At 32.3% G+C, this 22,719-nt stretch overlaps 2 protein-coding genes across 4 annotated transcripts in view; one reads left to right on the top strand and one right to left on the bottom strand.

The window, feature by feature from the left end:
* The first annotated feature begins 2,278 nt into the window (after positions 1 to 2,278).
* Ir76b (Ionotropic receptor 76b) lies at positions 2,279 to 10,571 on the top strand. Its single transcript, XM_068772103.1, has 9 exons — positions 2,279 to 2,360; positions 2,465 to 2,550; positions 3,495 to 3,683; positions 4,081 to 4,244; positions 5,704 to 5,873; positions 7,429 to 7,622; positions 8,655 to 8,947; positions 9,760 to 9,943; positions 10,290 to 10,571. The coding sequence occupies exons 1-9, from the start codon at positions 2,279 to 2,281 to the stop codon at positions 10,569 to 10,571; spliced, it is 1,644 nt and encodes a 547-aa protein (XP_068628204.1).
* A 601-nt stretch (positions 10,572 to 11,172) lies between these two features.
* The window catches only part of ZnT63C (zinc transporter 63C), a 40,416-nt gene continuing 28,869 nt past the window's right edge, over positions 11,173 to 22,719 (bottom strand). The window contains exons 8-10 of one of the 3 annotated variants that reach the window (XM_068771473.1): positions 19,358 to 19,453; positions 14,874 to 14,968; positions 11,173 to 13,864 (exon numbers count right to left, since the gene is read on the bottom strand). In XM_068771473.1, coding sequence (XP_068627574.1) covers positions 13,822 to 13,864; positions 14,874 to 14,968; positions 19,358 to 19,453 — 234 coding nt within the window. In that variant the 3' untranslated portion in view covers positions 11,173 to 13,821. Of the gene's footprint in view, positions 13,865 to 14,873; positions 15,017 to 16,780; positions 16,949 to 19,357; positions 19,454 to 22,719 lie in introns of those variants that run through there. The other 2 variants (XM_068771472.1, XM_068771474.1) reach the window with 2 other exon arrangements.

A 22,719-nucleotide genomic window follows, 5' to 3' on the forward strand; every position in this document is an offset into this window, starting at 1 on the left:
ATCCAGGTATTTGAAGAGCATTCTTTCTTAACATCATAATCATGTATAATGTCGTTTTAGTAACGAATGACCGTTATTAGTCTTGAGAAGGCATTTAATCTAAATCTATTTTAAAAACATTCTGGAAATTGTTATCAAGCAAAAATATTAATCTTCGAAATCTATGCAGAAATTAGGAAATCCGCGGAAGAACCAGTCATCGACGTAGTTCGAAGAATTGCTCGTCTGTTGTGGCAGTGGACGGGGCATATCGCTCGTATAGCTAACAGTCATTAGGGTAAAAGGTTTTTGAGTGGCGACCACAAGCTTGACGACGATAGCGTCACATGTTAATGTGTATGGGATAAAATTTAAAAAAACAGAATTAATTTGGACCATTTAAGTAAATTTAGTTAGGCAGATTAATAAATTTTGATCTATATTTTTAACAGTTGGTAGTTGTAACGTATGGAATTAATAAACGAAAAGGGTAGTTAATCAGGGCTGTAGCGCTGGACCATAGGCGTCGGCAAACAAAAAATTCAAAGGAAAACAAAAGTAGAATTCCACGAACTAACCAGTTGGGGCTGAAGGCGCGCTATCTAAAAAAAGTAGTTAAGACAATGAAGGTATATGTACGCTATTATAGGTCCCTCGCTTTATTTCTTTTTCCACTCCAGCTATCAGGCAGTAAGATTAGATAATGTACGAACTACAATTCTATTCAAGTTTTCTTTTATTTAATTGGACTGCAACACATCCTTAGGTGACTTTATTATTTCTACGCCTCACCCGTTTGCTCGTTGAACCGTCAAGAAATTACCTGCCTGCGGTATTCAATGAGGGGTCCCGAGGAAGGCGGGCAGGTTTGGTTTTATTCTCGGAACGGTTATACCAGCGAAAGTCGATACATTGCTGTGGGTCGAAGAGTCTGATGCTGAAACACTGAGGCTGTTCACGGACTGTTCAAGTGTTCATGTAATTTAAATATTATTGTACGCGGGGATTGCCGGTATTTGTCCATTGCTATTACAACTTCTGCGCCGTTAATAGAAACATCTTTAGAATACAAGCGGCATTTTATTTTGAGCCCCATTCTCACATTTACGTATTAACGCAGTCATCATACGGCCTTGACTTTTTTGATTTCTATAATCTTTGATTTTTACCTATTGCTATCCCGTCGGTTTCTTTGCTTTATAGGTACGTTAACACGAAGATTGGTCTGTCAAACTTACCTTAAAAACTTACTTGTGTTTGTTACGTTTTTAATCAAGTTCCAAATATTTTTATTGTAATGAGATTACATATTATTTTTACATATATATTAAAATCCAAAAATAATAACCTGAGTTAATGATATAAGTATTATTGAGAGTACTGTTGGAATACTCTTCAAATGGCATTTGTGATTCATCAAAAGCAATATACCTGATTGCCTTGTATTTGCTATCGTAATGGGATGATCAATTTTTACGTAACCATAAAAGTTACCTACAAACTATAATATTTGCTCGTGCTACCACGCTGTCACCTCAATAAAGAATATTAATGACAAAAGAAAACTATAGACATGTCATACCCTCTGTTTATCTTTTGCCTTACTATATATCATTACTAATATCGGTAAACTACTGAAGGTAAATTAAAATTACTCAATGATAAGTAATTAAAGATAGTTTTTCCTGCCACATTTATAATAATTATCACGACTGCATTTATAAACTTGTTAATGACACTTATAATAAATAATATCAGATAAATAAACATTTATTGGACACCTCTATAGCAAAAACAATCAAAACTTAAGACAACAAAGCTGTACTAAGACAGAACATGATATAGTAAAGATTGATAAATAAATAAAATGTATATGCAGGTATAATTGATAAGTTTATGGTATGAAATAGGTGATCATTATGTAACTAGAAGTACCCAAAATATGTACATTTATTTTTCGGGGACGAATATATGCTCATTTTCACAAAAAAGTCATTCGGTTTTAATCGAAGATCTCCCAGTTATCGTCTAGATTTAGGATTAGACTTATTACTGATATTGACGTGTATTTTATAATATGTGCAAATCAATATATACATATAATGTAAATTAAAAATTAAAGTTAAGGCTTATCCATTTTTTCCAATGTGCATTAATCATAACAGCAACGGGGCGGCGACGCGTCATGTATGTTGTGTCAAGGCGCATCCTCACTTTCAATCGATGCTAGTCTACCTGTCCACACGGTCAACACTGGCCAAATGTTAGTCGATATAGGTCAAAATCTGGATCTGATGCCATGGCCACGGGCCTGGAACTCTTATTTTCGACAATTTGTAACGCAAGTTTTTGCAAAAACGTCTACGATAATCCTTTCATAGGTACATACATCTGCACAGTATTAATAAAACGTGGAAACCTCTTATATATCAAATTTTCTATCTACATATTACACATGATACTTTATTTATGATGTTTTTAACAGATTCAAGACTAACGAACAAGCAGACCGAAATTTTGAATTTAATTCATAATCTCAACGGGAAAAAATTAAAAATTGGAACTTATAATGTAAGTAAATAAGTTTAGCCTGTATGTTTATGAATTTAAGTTTTATTCAATAACTATTTTAATATGTAATAATCGTATTAACATTGACGTTAGCTTGATTTACTATCAACACCGATGTGTCCATATTTAGAACTTCAAACGGAAAATTTGCCTTACGTCAAACATTTTTAATAATAAATACTTTTCTGTTTTATCTAAATGATTAATAAATCAAATTAAAATGGAATAACTTGAGATCAGGTTTCGTTTGTCGTTACTATAACTTATAAACACTTTTTGTTTATTTTAGCAATTATACGAATAAAGTTAACTAGTTAATTATCGATAGCTTTGCAATGTAACATTATTAACTGTAAGACGCTATTATATTTTGACACCACTATTTCAAAATAAAAATAATACGTAAAATGATTTCTGAATAGTTAGTTTTTTAAGAGTAAAGAACTTTATGAGAAGAGAGAGGTTCTCTATCCATAATTAAATAAAAGAATGTTTTGTGAAGAAAGCAGCATGGTTGCAGCTGTAGTGGCGACGTTTGTGCGCTGTTGCACTTCAGGTGTTATTTGAAGACTATCGTCTGTCTACAACTTGGTTGCACAGACTTATTAAGACTAGGGGCCACTCGGGCAAATCATGAACTGATGGTGGGCCGGCGGCCAGAAGTATAGGTAATTAAAGGCAATAAAAAATTGATAATAATTAAAATTCAATATTTTTCGAATGTACGAGAGTATTATTTTTGCTGTCGGCGGGCCTCCAGTATTCAACCGGCGGGCCGCGGTCTGTGCATCCATGGTCTACAAGACGATTTTTTTCTCTTTGCTTAAAGTGTATCATTGTTTGGTATACATTTGTTAGCAATTGGGCGATAACATAGGTAGCTTCAAATACAGCAGTGCTAGTTTAACAAATTATTAGGTATTTAACTAATAAAATAATTTCAGAACTATCCGCTTAGCTGGGTGGAGAAAGATGCCAATGGAACACTCAGAGGGCGTGGGGTTGCTTTTTCAATAGTCGAAATATTGCGGCAAAAGTTTAATTTCACCTTCGAAGTTATTGTACCGGAGAAGAACTATGAATTTGGCTTTGATAAACCAGAGAGTTCATTAGTCGGCCTTGTTAATAGTAGTGTAAGCATTTTGATTATTGTTTAACACACCTATCTGCTTAATAGCTAATGTGGAATTGCATTCAATAATAATCCTCATTTACGTAATTATTCCGTAGTTAAATCGGCATAAATCCTGTTTGGTTATTTCTAATTTTAAGGTATTGGTTAAAGGCCTTATGCATTGTATAAAATCAAAATTTATCTATGTCTTTTTTTATTAGTCATATGCCTCCTCCATAGACTTCCAATAGGGTCGACGATCTTAATAATATCACCCGATCACCTTGTGGGTGTTCTGCGCCACTCTGTACTTTGTCTTCACACCAGAATCTAAGGCCCAAGCGACCATCTGTTTACTGCTATATTCAAAATTAAAACAACGTAGGTGAACAACGTTTAATTTTTATTATAATTAGAAAGTAGATATGGCCGCGGCGTTTTTGCCGAAATTAGTGGAGTTCAACAAGATGGTGACCTACTCGAACGATCTGGACGAAGGAGTGTGGATGATGATGTTGAAACGGCCGAAAGAATCCGCCGCCGGGTCTGGTTTGCTTGCGCCTTTTGAAACATACGTGTGGTTAGTGAAAGCTTTAATTTAAACATTTTTAACGATTACAACTACTTGATAACAACCAAAGTACGTGTAGCTCCCACTTGCACCTTCATATTTTATTGCTCGCTCGCTAACACGCGTGTCCCGACTGACGCTTGAATAATAATTTCATTACAGTTTTTATTTACAAAACTGACTAATACGCAGTATTAAGTAAGCTCCACGGCTTTTCATGATCCTATTCCCGCAGTTGTATATATAGCTATAGCCATGTAACTTTATTGATGAAAGCATTCCGTATGGTATAGTCGTATGGAAAATGGCCGTATGGAATAGTAGGTTTACTTCGCATCGCTTTTTCATTTCAATTACTTCCCTACTCTTAAAATATTATTCACACAGGTATATAGCTATGTAATTTTGTCAATATAAGCTGTTCACGGACCCTTCAGTACCGTGAACTCATCACCGACGAAGTTGTAAAAGCGCTCAGCGAAAATATTATTAGAAACAATACATTAAAAACGTTCCGTAATACTATTCCGTTGGGAATAGTGATGCTGTTGCCACAATTGTCTTTTATTTTATTTAGGATAAACAACCTATCTTGCACTTCAATATTTCTTGATTCCTAAATATATTTTTAGGATTTAGGACAACGAAGAAGTGTTATCGTTTGAATTGGGTGAGATTTCTTAGAGACGCAGATGTTCGTAAATGATATATAGAAAACATTGCGTGGCAAACTGCATGTTATAAAATTTTCGAAAGATATGTGGTTTCAACGAATCCGTTAGGATCCATGTAGGGGAACTGAAATTGAAAATGCTTGTTGCTCAGTAGCAATGTATGGGTATGGTATTTCAACTCGTGGCGTGTTTAACAAAAACAAACTTTGTTTTTAATGGAATTATTTTATTCATATTACACTTCGAAATTAAATTTCGTTTAGAGATATTGAGATCATATTTTACTAGTAGAGAACCTCAGGAGTGAAAAGGTTGATTATCCATACCTATTTATACACCTGCGTGAATATTATCATGAAGGCTTCCTACAATTGCGTTGTGTGTGTCAACGCGGTGTCCTTTGGTTAGTACCTTAGGTGTTACTTGCAGTTTATCGCTTGTCATTAGACGATTGTTCTCTTTGATTGAAGTGGGGCGTCGGTATGTACTCATGGGTTAGCAATTGAACCATAACACATGTATTTAAGTTATGTGACAGCTATAAATGATTGAATTTTGTTTTTTACAAGTTTTAGTAGGTATATCTACATGTATTGAATCGCACGTATCGTATCAAGAAAAAATTTAGAAAACCGGCTTGGGTTTCTACTTAATTATTTCAGCCTTTACATTACAATGTTATTATATTACAATATGAAATCGATTTTAGAATGAGATAATTTTTGATGTATTTAAAATTAAATTAAACGACAGAGATATTTAAAAGAATACTAAAAGTAAGTCGACGTCCACAGGTACCTCATTCTCGTGGCAGTGATATGTTACGGCCCCTGCATAACGCTTCTTACGCGAATACGCTCGAAATTGGTACAAGACAAGGAAGGAACTATCCAGATGTCTCCAAGCGTTTGGTTTGTGTATGGCTCTTTTATTAAACAAGGAACTAATCTTGCGCCGGAGGCCAGTGAGTATTATTAGTATTTATATATGGCGGTCTGCCATTTTGTTATAAGAGGAATAAAATATGTCAAAATTTTTTACCGCACCAAAAAGGACAAGTATAAAATTAATAAATTATTTAATTAGATGGTTTTGATCTTCGATCGCAATAAAGCTAATAATAAAATGCAATTAGTTTCAAATCCGGGAAGGAAAAATTATTTAGAATAATTACAAAAATGTTGCAGCACTGTCAATATATAGTAATTTATTTTGATTATGTATTGTCGTTAATCATACCATAGACACGCGCGTATTAGCTTTGTTCATAATGGCCGTGTGTGAACATATTATTATTTTAGTTGTACACCGAAAATCCCTCGCTTTAATTGTGGGCTCGTGGTCGATGTTGTCGCTATTAATCTTCACGTTACAACCTTTGATTAGGCGTGACATTGACATAAATTTATAAAAAAATGATTTATAAAGAGTACATACGGTGTTTATATTTAACAGAAACATATAATTCATTTACATACATTTCTACTTCATATTTGATATTCTTACAAAATATTTTTTTGTAATACATAAATCTTTGCAAGGGTTTTTATATTAAAGAAATTATGATATAACTTTACTATATTAACTTTAAAGGTTAACAGACATAATATCTATATAAGAAATTTCTACCCATGTACTGATTCATAACGATATTTCTAGAACCAGAAGGCAGTCTTGAAATTTTGTAGGAAAATTTCAATTAGGAATCGATTTTACCAATTTTAATCTTAAACGGGGATTGAAAGGGCGTTGATGAAAAAATGCATACTTCCAAACTATAGCTCTAACTGATATAATGTTTAGGCAGAATATCTTGTTTATCAGGTTCAAAATTACCAATAACCGAATATACAAAATTAAAAGCACAAGAGGCAATGCGAGCCAGCAGCTAGTCTATCTATCTATAGATTTGCTTACTAGATATCCACCAATTTACTAGTCTTAGTAGTATTTGAAGCGAATTTTTCTTTTATCGAGTAAAGGTAAGCTAATATTTTACGAAATTTAATCCGTAAGAAGGTTCAAAGGGCATTCAAGTCTGCCAAATAGGCAGGGACAGCCAGTACTCTACGCCTTAATGTATTAAATATCTTTAAGTAAGAAAAGGACCAATATTCAGCCACTGATAAATGCGTATGCGGCAAACAATGCGAATCACACAACTGCCACCGCTAAATCACTCAACACGTGTTTCACCCCTCCACGGGGCATCTGCAGGAGTTATGTTACACCGATTAGTGCCAAACACAGAGTGGGACTAATCGGTGTAATGCATTTATCAGCGGGCTGGCGGGCAGTGCACTTTGTTGCACGACTACCACTGCATGTGCGGAAGTGGCTAAATATTGGTCCTTTTCTTACTTAGGATGGACTTCCGCAAGGTAACGCCTGATTCCATTAAATATTAAATATCTTTTTCAAGGTTTAAGCTGTTTTGTTTATATCCTTATTCTGGTGTATTGAGAATAGTTAATTAAGCTATTGTTAAAATTAATAAATCAAATTTTATTTCGTTTTAGACACTACACGGGTGTTGTTTGCTACTTGGTGGATTTTCATAATATTGTTATCTGCATTTTACACGGCAAACCTAACTGCATTTCTCACCTTGTCCAAATTCACATTGGATATAGAGAATCCCAAAGATCTATTTAAAAAGAGCTATCGATGGGTGTCCACTGAAGGGGGAGCTGTGCAAATGGCTATAAGAAATGTAAGATATAATGTGAATATTTCTTCATATATGTACCATTATTTGTGTAACAAATAAGCAATATGAATTTTAAAATTGGATAAACCATATAATTGTGTTGTTTGTTGTTATAACTACTTTATCTGTTATTATAAACGAAAGTATATAAAAATAAATATGTTATTAATTTTTTATAACATCCTTAAAATATATTTAATATTTTTGTACGTATTATGAAACACTTAAAATGTGACACGTGACATAAATAACATCAACTAATTAAAATAAAATTATTTTTTATCTAACTTGAGATAATTATTACTGTGATGTCTGTTACATCGTTGTTGTTTCCTTTTCTTTTCTAATCTTTTTTTTCTTATTTTGAGTACATATAAATAAGACTTCGTGCTATTTTAGGTTAATTTTCTAGCGATTTACCAACTATTATTTAAATACTTAAGTCGTGTCCATCTGTTATTAGAGATGCGATGAAAAGATAACTCAAATAAAACGTAATCTTTATTTTAAATCGTAATGAAGATTATCTTATTATTATCCTATTTATTTAGGATTTCGGGATTTTTGCTAGGGCCGGTAGGTCTTGGAGGTAATAACATGAAGTCCGTAGTGGAAGTGTGTATATTCATTCAAGCTTAGCTCATATTTATAGAAATTTAAAAATATGAAAAACACTGGGAAACCAATAGTCAACACCGTCAGCCCATTACAAGTCGAGAAGTATTGTAGAGCACTCTCCTTCAGAATTATGTTTCTGTGGAATTCCCCTTTTCGTTGCACTGCTGACGATGACGTAACGTAGCTCTTACACAAACCTCTGGTGCAATAAGGAGTAAATATTCAGAATTACAAGAAGAAATTTTAAATTAATTTACTTTTTCGACGTCAGATTTATGTTACTATTGTTTGCGTTTCAAAATTGTCGTGTCCGCTTTCAGTGATGGTCCCCGCGGTCATTAGTTTTATATTATATTTTGTTTGTTTACATTATTTTTGTAACTGTCAGTGGATCTAAGTAAAGAAATATTCTTACAGCCCGATGATGAACTATATTATTTAAATAAAATGGTGTTAAACGGTAGAGCACAATTTTATTCTTTGCCAAGAGATGAAGCGTACCTGCCTATAGTGAAAGGCGGCGCTGTGCTGGTGAAAGAGCAGACCGCTATAGATCACCTGATGTACGGAGACTACCAAAGGAAGGCTCGGGAGGGAGTGGCTGAGGGCGATAGATGCACTTACGTCGTCGCACCTCACTCCTTTATGAAGAGACAGAGGGCCTTCGCTTACCCAAATAATACTACTTTGAAAACTCTTTTTGATACTGTGTAAGTATTTTGTTTCTCTTGTATAAACCGATCTTTGGGGGATGGGAGGTGATATGATGGCAATGATAATATAAACCGATGCCATTTACTGTTCATTGTTTTGGAAAAGCGACTCCGATATTTAAAATCACTTGACATAACTTTCCGCCAATTTATGAAATTCTAGGATAATGATAAGGGGAACCATTGGGAACGCCTATGTCCAGCTGTGGACGTCCTACTACTGAAATTATGATTATGATGATCAATGTTGTTTTGGAAGGCTCTGCCAGATATGTCTAAATCCCTCATCAAATTTTAATGAGATTGCGCTCCAACCTGCACCGCCTATAAAGTCACAATTTCTATTTTTCCTGAATGCAGTGAACTGGTAGACATTTTTCTTTATACGTTGCATATTTTTCATGGCAGGAACAGATCAACTCTAGCCAGAAGATACTTTTCACAAAATAAAACACTTATAGTTTAACTTAAATATGTAAAGCTGTAAGTGAGGAATATCAGATAACTAATTCCTACAAAACATTACAGTATACCTGTCACCAATAATGCAATAGCGTATCGGTAACGTTTATAATAAGCTTTTATAGCTGTACAGAAAGTTAGCCCGATGTAGTGGACCACTCAAACTTAGTGAATTTAAATTATTCAAACAGCTTTAGTCTGTGTCAAAAATTATAAAAAAGACTCAACAATCTGTTATGCTTTTTACTAAAAAAAATAAACCCAAATTTTCACATTGTCTTCTAGTCTTGAACATATATATTAAAGAATATTATGAATAAATAATGAAATTAAAAAATGAATTTTAGAATAACGCATCTACTGCAAGCAGGAATAGTGAACTTTATGGAACATCGCGACCTTCCCTCGACAAAGATATGCCCTTTGGACCTTCAGTCGAAAGACCGGCAGCTTCGAAACAGCGACCTTTTGATGACGTACGTAATAATGGCTGTTGGAATCGCCGCCGCTGCGGCAGTGTTCATTGGAGAGGTATTTATACATTTCCAGACTTTAACTTAGCAACTCAGATCTAATTACCAGACCCACCTTACCCTCCCCAAAAATACAGAAAAATACGATTGTTTTTTGTTGGAAATTTTCTTTCCGCAGATTTTGATACATTAATATATTCTAAATTACGTTATTCTAATAATGTTATTACTCCATAGTATCAGATTATATTCTTTTTATAGCTTAAAATAACCGATAAAGTTTCGGCAATTATTTAACAAGACAAGAATGATTAAACTTTCACCGCTTTAAAGTTTTTACATCTATACTCAATTACGTTATTTAGACATATTTATTTAAAAGACATAAAAAGGATTTTTTTCAGTTATTTATCAAGCGGTCCCTTCGCAACAAAATAAATGACAATGGTACCAAAGATAAACGTAGGAGGAAGAAATCTAATAAAGTACGATTTATGGAACAGCGATACGATGACAGCCGACCGCCACCTTATGACTCGCTTTTTGGCGGGAAATCACGTTACGATATAACCTCTAAAACGCAAAGAAAAATTATTAATGGAAGAGAGTATTTTGTAATGGACACAGGCAATGGCGGAAGTAGACTTATACCTGTCCGCACACCTTCTGCTTTCCTTTATCAATGAAATTTATCTTTTAAAAGCACCATTTCTCTCGATCCTTTAATAATTAATATTTATGTAAATAAATGAACTGTTGTTGATTATTTTTATTTTACAAATTTAGGTTGGTACGAAATTTCTTAATAGTGACATTATACAAAGGAGTTATTAAGTTGGATCAGGAAATACAACGGAGAAATGAATTTTATCACGTATTATTCATTTCATTATATTGTAATGCATTTAATATATTTTTAGATAAAGAAATGCATATTTTTCTGTTGTAATTTTAGTTTTTAGAAAAAAATGTGTTAAAAAATCTACTATTGTATTTAGAAACATTTATAATAGAAATCTACATTTATTAATATTTATTACTTTTTTAAATTAGTTTGATGCTTCTATTAATATTTTTTATGCTTTAACATAACAATAATATGTAACAATTAAAATATGTGCAAGTAAAACAACAATAGTAATGTAATATAATAGGCCTCTAATTTTTTTCAAGATTTTCGATATGAAAAACACTCTTCTGTGATTGTCAAAGCTGTACGGGTTTTACTAAAAGTTCATTGGTGTTATAAATAAAACAAATTTTAATTTTTTACTTTTTTAATAACTGTGAAAATACACTTCCACAATTGTTCTAACATCAAACCATGATCATAAACATTATTTACTTGCTAATAAATTTATAAATTATATTAAAAAACCTATATGGCTCTATTTCAAGAGGTTTGACAACAAAATTAAAAAAAAAAACAATTTCATTTTTCATTTAAAATCATAATGTAACAAACTAGTGGTGCAGGGAAGGCATAGCTTGTGCAATTAGTGTCAGAGTATACATTTTTGTACATAACGCATTGAAGGATTAATAGGTTTAGACAAAACTCCTTTGTAAATTGAGCAGTGACCTAAAGCGGCTTATATATGTTCAGCATACTGACATCCAAGCTTATGTTTAAAATTTTTGGATTCTCGTAGTAAAAAACGTTGCCGTGAATTTCATTCTTCATGTAAAACAACCCTTACACCCTTATAAGCCACTTAAACAAATTGTATACATAATTTTAGTTATAACAATCCATTATTACATTTTTAAACTATCTAATTCATTAAACTATTTAGCTTTAAATTCGCCAAAAGTTGCCTTTATTGGCTAATTATAGTAAGATATACGTTAAAATGAAGAGAAATAAAATGGATTATTTTGTTAGAGCCTCTTTCAAGGAATCGATTAGCATAATAAAGCGACGAAGGGAAAAACATGCGACCGCAAATCACGGGGATTCCCATGAAAGTGCAAAACTACGATTTACTAACTTGTGATTTTCTATCTACCTTACAAATTATTGCAACATTTTACCCGCACTTCTCTAAAACGTTTTTTCGTCGTACGCTACAAAATGCTTGCCACGTCGTGGCATTTGTCTACTTAAAACTATCAACTCACATAAGATTTATCATCACATTTTTTAAGTATAACAGACAAGTGAAACGTACACGCTTATACATTATAATTCTGTGGAACAATCCTCGACTTACTTTCATTAATTATTGATTAAACCACTATGAAACTGCAGTCCGTTCGCGTTATGTGGACTTTCAAGACCCGTAAACAATGAAATCATTTCAATTTAACCATTGCATTCGAAATTATGCATTCAATTGGTCACTGTGAACTTGAATTTCTAAATAAGAATGTTTCAAGATTACCGCGAATGGACTGTATTCAAATTAGTTTAATATGCATGTTGGTATTTTATACATTGCACATATATTTAAAAAGTATCTTATTTTAAACAATCATTAGTTCATCAATACAATTCATATTTATTTTAAAATTAAATTCATTGATGCGTTAAGAAATAGATTAGAGATTATAAAAAAATTGTTGCCGTCATACAATATTTATTATTGCTTTAAAAAAATAAAAACATGTATCTAACTTCAGAACTGTCATTTTTAAAGAGGAAGATACAACAATGACTCATTCAAAATTAAGATATCTCACCTTCCGTCAAAGAATAAGTAGGTGAATGATTCTATGAACGATTATATGCCGTAGTGTCAGAGAATTAAATTAACCTTAAATTCTATTTGAATATTAATATTACGAATCACTATTATATAAATAAATCTAGAAATCAAACAGTATCAGTGATTATATGATTGTACTTATTTAATTATTTTTCATTTATTTTCGTGTAGATAATACTTGTTAAAAAATGAATGAATGAGTGAATAAATCGAGGGTATAATTATTGTACACAGATTGTGAAAGTAAAATACTTGATCATTTGGCGCAAAAAGTCGATTGTCAAGACATTTAAAACTATTAATCTGTTTCATCTATAACTTATTCTGTATCATATACTTTACGTAGACTAATATTATATTGCCTTACAGTAAAATTGTTAACAACTGTGTTTTGGTATTTAACAAGCTTTCACTGATATATTAGATGTGAAATGAAAAACAAACATCGACATATGTTGCCATATATTTTTTGGCGCTAATAATGCTTCACATGTGTTATTATAATCAAAATTGTAAAATAAATCAAAGTATTTAGTAAATTAATATTTTTATATACGTTATTATTTTATAAGCATCTGTTAAATAAAATTTTACAAGCGTCATAAACATACGCTACGGAAGTATAACTTCTTACAAATGCGTTTTTTGTATAATCTATATGACACTTAGTTTATAAATTTTCTTATACGTTTGGAACACATTTCACAAGTCATATGATTTCATTATATTTTTATTATTATTTACGTATTTTATATTTTAATTAGCACATTTCATTTGATTATGCGACGCTAATCGTAAACCTGCGCTTATACTTAAAAAACGGTTGGACGTAATAGTTTTTGAAACAGCGCTTTTCAATATGAATCGTTTATGGTGTGATTATTTTTTTTTTGTCGCTTGGACGGTTATCGAACGTCGAATTAGATATTGAAATTTCATTTTTATTGTTAAATTAAAAGAATTATATTCATGTATCTTTATATTTTCTCATATTACATATAATTGTCAAAGCCAATTGTCTGCACATTATTATTCTTATAATTATTTAGTCAATAAACTTCAAATGGTGGTTAATAATTTTTAATCGTCTTGACATAATTTTATACATAAGTATAAAATATGTACTGTTTTAATTTAAAACGAACGCGGTATATTTTGCGTTCCACAGCTAATGTATAGTGAAAGGGTGACATAATTAGCCGGTGACCGAAACATGGCTTGTGGCCTGTCAAACAGGAAGTCTTCCGTCCATTGGAGAAGGTAACAAGGATCTGCAACAAAAATATAATTTATATTTAATTGTTTAACAATTGGTCGAACAAACGTTATTGTTAAAGAACAAACGAACTGCTTATTCTGCTAGAGCGTTGTATATATAATTATAGTACAAGTTTTTAGGAAAAGTTGTAAAACATAAGAAAAGTATAAACCCAAATCCATTAAAAATTTCTTGAGTTTAAAAAAGTAAATGATTTAAGTAAACAAATAGTTTAAGAAACTCGAATAACTAACAGAAGCTATATTAAGTACATGTAAGCAATGAAATACTAAAGAACAAATGTAAAAAATTAAAAAAGTTATTGTAAACAATAAAGGCACGGACGCTATCTCTCAGTTGCATATAGAGTGGAAAGAAAAAAAATGTTTTTTTAACGGTCATCGTGTCGTGTTCAACCCGCCCGAGACCCAGTAGAGGTCTTAATTAAATTGATAGTAATTTTTTTCTAAAATGGCTACCATACAAAATAATCCAAGAAAAAAACATGAAAATGTTTACGTTTACGACTTCTTTTATGAAATTTTTGACAACAAGATTTTTATTTAGCTTAAAAATATTTTCCGCATATTTTTTTAACGTATTTATTTCGAAACATATTCTTGCCTGACTTCTCTGCAAATATGAAAAAAATGCCTCTTTACTCTGAACATTTTACGTTTGTCTACACCGGAGTTCCTCAAACTTTTTTGTATCGTTGAGCCATGTTTTTCCGTGTTGTGAAGTTTAGTGTTAAAAACTTAAAGTAAAAACACATGTTATGTTATAAAAATGTATTGCGACCACAAAGCGAATACAAACATCCTACAATTTTATAAACATATACAATAATTTTTTTACTTCATAGGTACTTTTGTAATTAATGTAAATGTTTTGATATTATAAGATAGTATGATATAAGTAAATAGGTACTATCTTTGTATGTGTTGAGATCCACTATCGTGAACCCCCATTTTCATTTCATGGACCTTTGGGAATCACTGGTCTACACTATATATACATACCCGCACTCTAAGGCATCCAAATTCCTGGTGGTAGACGTTCCCTGTCCCCCGGCTATGTTAGAGTTCACTGACTCTGTCCGTGATCCCATGTTGCGCTGCCGACAAAGATAGGGTGTCACTGAAGGAGAAGGTGTTGAACGTTCCTGCAAATTATTTAAATTGTTATCAATTCTTTAATAATATTAGAATACCAATTTCTTTTAACTATAAATTACTATAACTTTTTACATAACTAATCAATCAATTAAAAAGGATATCATTGATATTTAATTTACTTGTTTATTGTTTTTACAAATCAAGAATATATTTATGACAAATCTCATTAAAAGGTTAACAAATTGACAACATACGATTTTAATATAAGTATACATATTTAATATATATAAACATACAAATACCATCACCACAAATTTAGTCTACCTTCACTAAACTACCACTCGGAAGAAATTAACACATCTAATTACTGCAGTTAAAACTGCATGGTTACATACAACAAAATCATATTATAATTGAATATTCAAGATGATTGCTAACAGATGTAATAGCTGAAATGAAAAAAATATTGATTTAATTGCTCATTTGCTGTCAATTAATGTGTGGTACACCCCATACTAGGATTAATGGTTTCAGAAAATTATTATTTATAAATTGAGTAGTGATAATGAAGTAGTGTTTTCCAAATAAGGGTAACTTCATATTAACATAATATATTGTTTACTATCTGTCCGTGCAGATTTTATACTGCAGAAGTTTTTGGGCCTGTTGCTTTCCAATGACTGATGGATGACAAATAAGCTATGTGTTCATTCATGCTTTTAAAGCTTGTACATCTACACCATTCCTCCTGTATATTATTAAATTGTAAAATAAATTAATTTGATACTAAAAGCAAAAAAATATAACTTCTCATACGAAAATAAAAACTAACAATAAAATATAATTTAATACTAAAACTATGTAATAAAAAAGGACTCTTCAGTAAGTACCTGTTAGAGCTATATTAAAAAAAATGATATCAGAAAATGTACAACGCATCTCATTGATAATAATGTAGAAAGGATGTGTTTACATTGAAGCTGAAAGTGAATCAAATAATAAATTTATTTTTGAGATTTCATTACAAATATATGCACACTTTAAAATATAGCCATGTGTAGCACGCGTCTTTATATATCTTTGCAAATGTCGACGCCCACTGCAATCATCTATCATTTTCACTCACAAAGCTGCAGCTGAAAGAGCGCTATATTTACTCTGTTCGGTAATTAAATTTAAGTCAAGATCAATCCGAATTAGAAAAATCATAGGTTCATTATGACACAGGCTGTCTTATATGATGATGATAGTATGTGTGATGTTTTTAAATAGTTGTACAGACAGTTATTTGACAATCATATTGAAGTTATTTATGTTAAAAAAATTTATATATCTATTACATTATTAAAGGTCTTATTTTATATTCTGTGTGAGCTGCATCTTATATAAAAATCAAATAATTTATTTATAGATCTTCACATGATGCGATTATTTACAACAATCTGTTAGTTAAAATAAATTCAAATGTTATAGTTCACACGAATCGTTAAAACAAGTGAAATATGTTATTTTCATGTAAATAAATAAAGCGGAAAAATCACACTTTAAAAGCATTTCAACATTACGAAATAAATAAGTGAAATGATGAAGATGATTGTATAATTTATTTGAAACATGACTTGCAGATTTTATATAAATAGGCAAGGACAATCAAGCAATTTTCATTTTATGACTCTCAAGTTTCATGCCGAAGGTTTATTGCTTAACTAAAAGTTAAAATAAAAAACCAAATTATAAGTGCACGTATAATGTTTAACATAAATACAAAATACAAAGATACCTATATAATTATCTGAAACATATTCCTACATTTGGCATTGATAAAACATAAAATCTATTAAAAATACACCACTAAAATATAAACACTCGTTTTTTTCACATTCTTGAAATCAAACTTGTGTATCGTCTGTTTCCCCAAAGTCATTCGTTGAAGTCCTTGAAAAATATTACCGTACGGTTATCGTTTCTAAACTGAAAAACTGTAAGTGAAATAAAATATTTTTCCTAAGACAATACAAAAAAAAATCAAAAACACATTGTATTTTGCTTTCTGTATGTCTCGATATGAGTTCTTTGATAAATTATAATGTCATTTGATTATAGTTCTATATATAACATGGTAACTATTTCCCTATACGTGAGATTATGTTGGTAACGCTGAAAGTTTTTAGAACTGGCTGGCCCAAAAATAACAATAAATAATAATTAAAAAGATCATTCTGACATTTAATTTCACAAATTGGCGGGAACTTAATTACTTTACAGCGTCACTGCTGATTTAATATTTGAAAATTTTTAATATGAATTTTTAAGTTTTTCGTTGCGATATCTGTCAGCAACAAAGTTACGAAACCGTGAACACTTTGGTTAGTTTCTTTCAACTCTCATACACATCTCATACACTCAGCGGCCGCGCCCGCCTAACCCGCGTTTAAGCGAGGGCGGTCTATAGAGTCCCGTGACAGTTGCGACCGCCGAGTAGTCCTAGCTTCGCTCAACTTACAGTACACCTCATTCACTACACTATACACCTACACGGGTGTAGTCCCTCCACGTGTGTGCGTCTTCTTTGCAACTGTGGTACGATCACACAGCGTAAATTTTTTGTCCGCGGACTCAATTTCGATGAAGCTGCACAAAGCCTAGATCGACTAGCAGCATAACTTCAAAAATCTCAAATGCAAAAAATCTGTTAACCAATTTCATCTCGTGGTACTATTTAGACTAATTAGAGTTCAAACACGGTCGTGCAGTGTTTCCTAAAACTAACATCTAAGTACAACGGTACATCATAAGAGATACAGCGATAAGCGATAAACCTACTAGAATATTGTAGGAAACTTGGGTATTGGTATGTGTAAAATTTGAAGTATTTTGCACAATCCTTGAGACATTAGGAAGCTGTGTGATCGATGAATACCTCATATACTCATTAGCATTGATTTAAGTCGAAACTTTCCATTGCTATAATCTTGAAATTGTAATTGTAATTGCCTACAAAAATAAACAAATGAAGAAGCTTAGGGAAAGAGACCAGCACGTATTTTTTAGTAGGATATGTTATTTGTCAACTATTTGTTCTCTTGGAAAAGTAACAAGGACCATCATCAGAACAAAGCATCAGCACACTCAGCCAAGCGAACAGCCGAGTGTTTCACTACGATAAGGGTGAAATTGTTGGGCCATCATACAATTCCATACAGTTCCAACCTTCCACTACGCAACTTTGATTCATTTACGCAAATAAATGAAAGATACGAAAACGCATCGGAGGAGACCCCCTAAGATAAGTGGAACTAGTACTTTTAACAATGGTTCATCATGATGCACTGACGTATACATGGACAGGTTGGCTATTTTGAAAAATATAAATCGTTTTAATTTCACACCTATTTCTTATTTTTGTCATATTCTAAAAACTTTCAGTGTCACCTGTTGTACGCTTTTATGAACCTATAAGTATTTGGCAAAGAATTTGCATTATAAAAATAAACCATTTACAAATTCATTTCCATTGATTGGACATGAAAAGTTATATTCCTCTAACTGCAATATTATTTGGAATATATTTAATTAAGAAATTAGAAGGTACTACTACCGGTAGAGCCCTGGTCCGACCTCTTGAAAAGGATGTTATATGCGTATCGACTGATAGCCCACGGTTCCTTATTTCTTGAGGACCACCGTTCGCAATCATTCCATAGGATCCGTTTAAAATGTCAAGGCCTTTGTTCGTTCCCTCAGGGAAACTTTATAAGATTAGTACCTCTTTTGTGAATTTGCAACATCCTCTTGTAATATCTCTAGACTAACATGTAATAAATCTAACAAGTTGATAAAACAAAAGATTATAAAAAAAAGATTGTGATGGGAAGATTTGTAAGATAAAGCTCCGAAATAATTGTTCTTCTATTAGGGATATTGTGAAAGTGAATACAAAACAAATTTGACAAAGTTTGTTGTTGGTTCTTCTAAGATAAAGCTTTTGGAACTTTCGTACCTTCAACTTGTTGTATGCCATTATAGGGGAGCTCGATTTGATTATTTTTAAAACAAATTGGGCTCTTCTGACTTTCCATTACGTACAAAAGTAGATTTTCATTGTTTGGTACTCTTATATCTTGCCTGCATTAATTTTAAACTAAGCCAAGAATTTAAAAAATTCGTTTCATACTTATTAATATAATATATTAACACGAATAAGTAAAGAGGTCAAGCCCACAGATGCTGTAAATACCAATAGGCAGTACTACAGCAATAATGGCAATGGTCTTGTCAATGGTGACAAAATTGATAACAGCTTCTATTGTGACAATATGAGCGCTTCTGAAATATTAAATAGAATAATAATAACCATAGTATGCATTAAGCGACTGTAAGCAACGTACCTGTTGGTTGGGACCGCAGCACGTGGCGTTGTGACAAAGGTCGTTGGGCGGGCAGTGAAGCGCACACGGATCGTCGGCCGAAGCACCGCTTATAACCTAAAACATATTGTTTAAATTACAAAATTTATATACAAACATACGATAAATTTCGTCTTCAAAAAGTCATATAAATCTTTCATGCGTTTGAGTGTACACCTATCCCCCGATTTACACGGTAGATACGTTCCTGAGAAAAACTTGTAAATCGAAAATTAAAAATTTTCAAGTTAAAATCGTATAAATCGAAAAACTTGCAGAAAATGCATAATTTTGCTATTTAAAAGTTGTGATTTTTTCAATATTTTTAGGTGTACACAGAAATAAAAATAAAATGCATTGACAAGTTAAAATATTTAATATATTACGGAGATACTGTTTTTTTTTAATTTATTTAATTACAATATACATTAAACAGAAGAACAAAAAATAAAACCAAAGGTGTTTTATTATCCCTTATCACTGCCAGAAATTACCTGCCACTTTCATTCTTATTTTGGAATCGAAGGTTCCAATTCACTTTCATCACTCGTAGTTATTTGTGCCGATTCGATGTTTGAAGCAGAAATATTTTGAGAGATGGTAATAAAATCGGTTATTAACAATTGCTTCGAGTTTTTTGTAAGATCTTTGTAAACTTCTTCATATTGAGCCAAGTCAGCACATAAGCTCGGGATTCCCCGTGAAATGTGTACACAGCACACGTGTTCAATCACAGTAGCATTTAGTAGAGTGCGATAAAAACCAAAAAAAAAACTCATTTCGAAAACCGTGTAAAAACGAAAACGTGTAAAACAAGTACCGTGTAAATCGGGGTATAGGTGTATTCATATAAAGTTCCACAAAATATCTTATTAATTAAAAACACATCATTAAATAAACCTTATAGCATTAAAGAGTTTGCAGTTGCTCGAAATATGTGGTATATGGTTAGTTGACTCTGAGTCGTCGACTTAGCGGGATAGATATGATAATGTTTACATAAAACTGTCCAATTTCGTTTAGAAAAAGCAATTGTTGGTTCTTCTCAGAGTCCAGCATTCCGAGTCGGTGACATCTGACTCACGGACAGACTACAATAACTTGATTAAAAATAATTAACGATAGAAAATTTAAATATATTTCGAATTAGCAAAAAAATACTACTACAAATGTTCGTTTCCTGATACTAATACATTTTAGAGATTTCCTCCTATGTACTGACTTATCACTATATCTCTAGACTTGAAATTCGGTAGACAAATTTCTTACGCAGAGTCGAAGTCAATTAAGAATGGATTTCACGAAATCCCAGCTCAAAAGTGAGTTGACTTTTAAATGCTTCATACATATAGCTCCTAAAGATATAAAAAATGTTCAAAATATTTTTGATTATGTTAAAAATTATCAAGTATGTATTCTATGAAGTTTCACCCACACAAGGAAATGCGAGTCACGCAAAGCGGGCATGAGACACCTAGTATTGTATATACTCTATCTACCTTCTTTCCTAGTTCTATTGATTTTCTTCTACTTTATTGTTCTACTAAGAAAAAAAATATAATTATCTATATCTATATGAGCGACATTAAACAAATGCGCGTGGGCTATGTTCGAAATTTAAATTATATTGTGTGACGGTTCATACGTGAGTTCGCAGAGTTCAAAAGGTTAATACGGTCCCGCGCAATGTTCCGGAAGTCAATTAAAATATCAAAAGGATTCATATTAACGTTCGTCTGATACTTGAATATGCACTTCCCACGGATACCGGATGAGTAAACACGAGATCAGTGATGTGACTAATCATTATTAGTCTTGTTTTGCAAATTTTTATTTATTATTAACTGTCCGTAAAGACTTCGAACTGTCAAAGTAATTGGTCTGTTGTAGTCCGATAGAAGAATTAAAAAAATAAATAAAGCGTGTGTTAGAGAGATTATTTATTCAATCTCCTATTAATATAATATTAAGCGTGATTAATAATCAAACTGTAGGATTAGTCTCATAGATATTTTTTTTGGAGGGGTATACACGATGTATTGTATTTTACATTCATTACTCCTTCCTCCCCACCTCACTCCTACACACACACAAATATACACTCACACACTCATTTTATACATTTTTATATATTTTTTGTTTTATATAATACTAGATATACCCGCACACGCGTCATATTATGCCTATTAAAAATATGAATAAAAACACAATTTGGATACCTCAAGCATAAATAACAAAAATAAAACAATTTTTCATAAATCTCGGGGATATACCTAATAATTTACCAAAATTTCATGGCGATTGGTTATGTGGGTTTTTAACTGTAACGTTGCAAGTTAACGTCCCATAAATCTTAGTTAAAATTTTAACCAAAAAAATATTATCACGAGAAACGTCTCATAAATCGCAATACAGCAAAAAATTGTTCAACCCTTAGCGGGTAACGGTATATCTCAAGTGGCGTGGGGTCGTGGGAGCGTGCTATTGGTTTAACGGATCTTTGTTTTTATAACAAAAATTTCTATGCGCCCGCGCACCAGCGACAGCAGTTCACATTTGCCAGGCAGAAGGATCCAGGCCTCGGTCGCGTTCACTAGCTAGGTGTCGTCTCACGCACCGACGCACAATCTTTGTGTCGGTTGCGTTCACCAGCTATGTGTCTTCATACGCGCCGGGGCCAATAAGAATTTACGTTATAAATTCACGCCTTGATCCTATTCATTCTCCGGGCATCATTTAGTTCACGCCACAACCTTTACATCGTCTCGCACCCCAAGGGGTAAGTGTTGAACAAATATTATGAAGACATCATTATTAAGTAGCATTTATCTATAAGTTAGAGCTCAACATTTTGTCTGTGTCCATAGTTCCATCATTATGTATTCATTATTACTTTTTAATTTGTTTAATTGTTTATCTCTCCTATTATTGTTTTACATGCTTTACATTTTGTAACTCCGTTCTGACAGTAAACAATCACACCAACTGCTTTCGGTTTCTGCCCTTCCTTCGTCGCAAGCCATCTCGGAATTTACTGTCAGCGGAGCAAATTGTACATATACTTATATATGTATATCATAACTGTGACATTTATTCACAGGTGCGAGTTTCAGACTCCGAGTTTTATGCTGCTACCTTTACACTGCGAGTTTTACATTGCAAAGTTTATACTACAAGTTTTATACTGCAAGTTTTACGCTACGAGTTTTACATTGCAAGTTTTAGACTGCAAGTTTTACACTGCAAGTTTACACCGTTGAAATTATATCACCGTGCACCGGAACCGACACATACTGCAACCTACCGGCGCTCCCTGCTCTCGACTTGCTGCCGCCTGACCAGTC

The sequence above is a fragment of the Battus philenor genome, unplaced genomic scaffold (genome assembly GCF_028537555.1).
Source record: "Battus philenor isolate CCGP_79_NKW_IND1 unplaced genomic scaffold, ilBatPhil1.0.hap1 SCAF_4, whole genome shotgun sequence".
In the NCBI taxonomy this organism is placed as follows: Eukaryota; Metazoa; Arthropoda; class Insecta; order Lepidoptera; family Papilionidae; genus Battus; species Battus philenor.

What these genes read in the sequence shown, in the direction of transcription:
- Ir76b (XM_068772103.1), top strand. Translation starts at nt 2,279, where the DNA reads ATGGCCACGGGCCTGGAACTCTTATTTTCGACAATTTGTAACGCAAGT. An exon ending in TAAAAATTGGAACTTATAAT is followed by an intron (nt 2,551 to 3,494) that starts GTAAGTAAATAA and finishes AAATAATTTCAG; the next exon opens with AACTATCCGCTTAGCTGGGT. An exon ending in TAATCTTGCGCCGGAGGCCA is followed by an intron (nt 5,874 to 7,428) that starts GTGAGTATTATT and finishes ATTTCGTTTTAG; the next exon opens with ACACTACACGGGTGTTGTTT.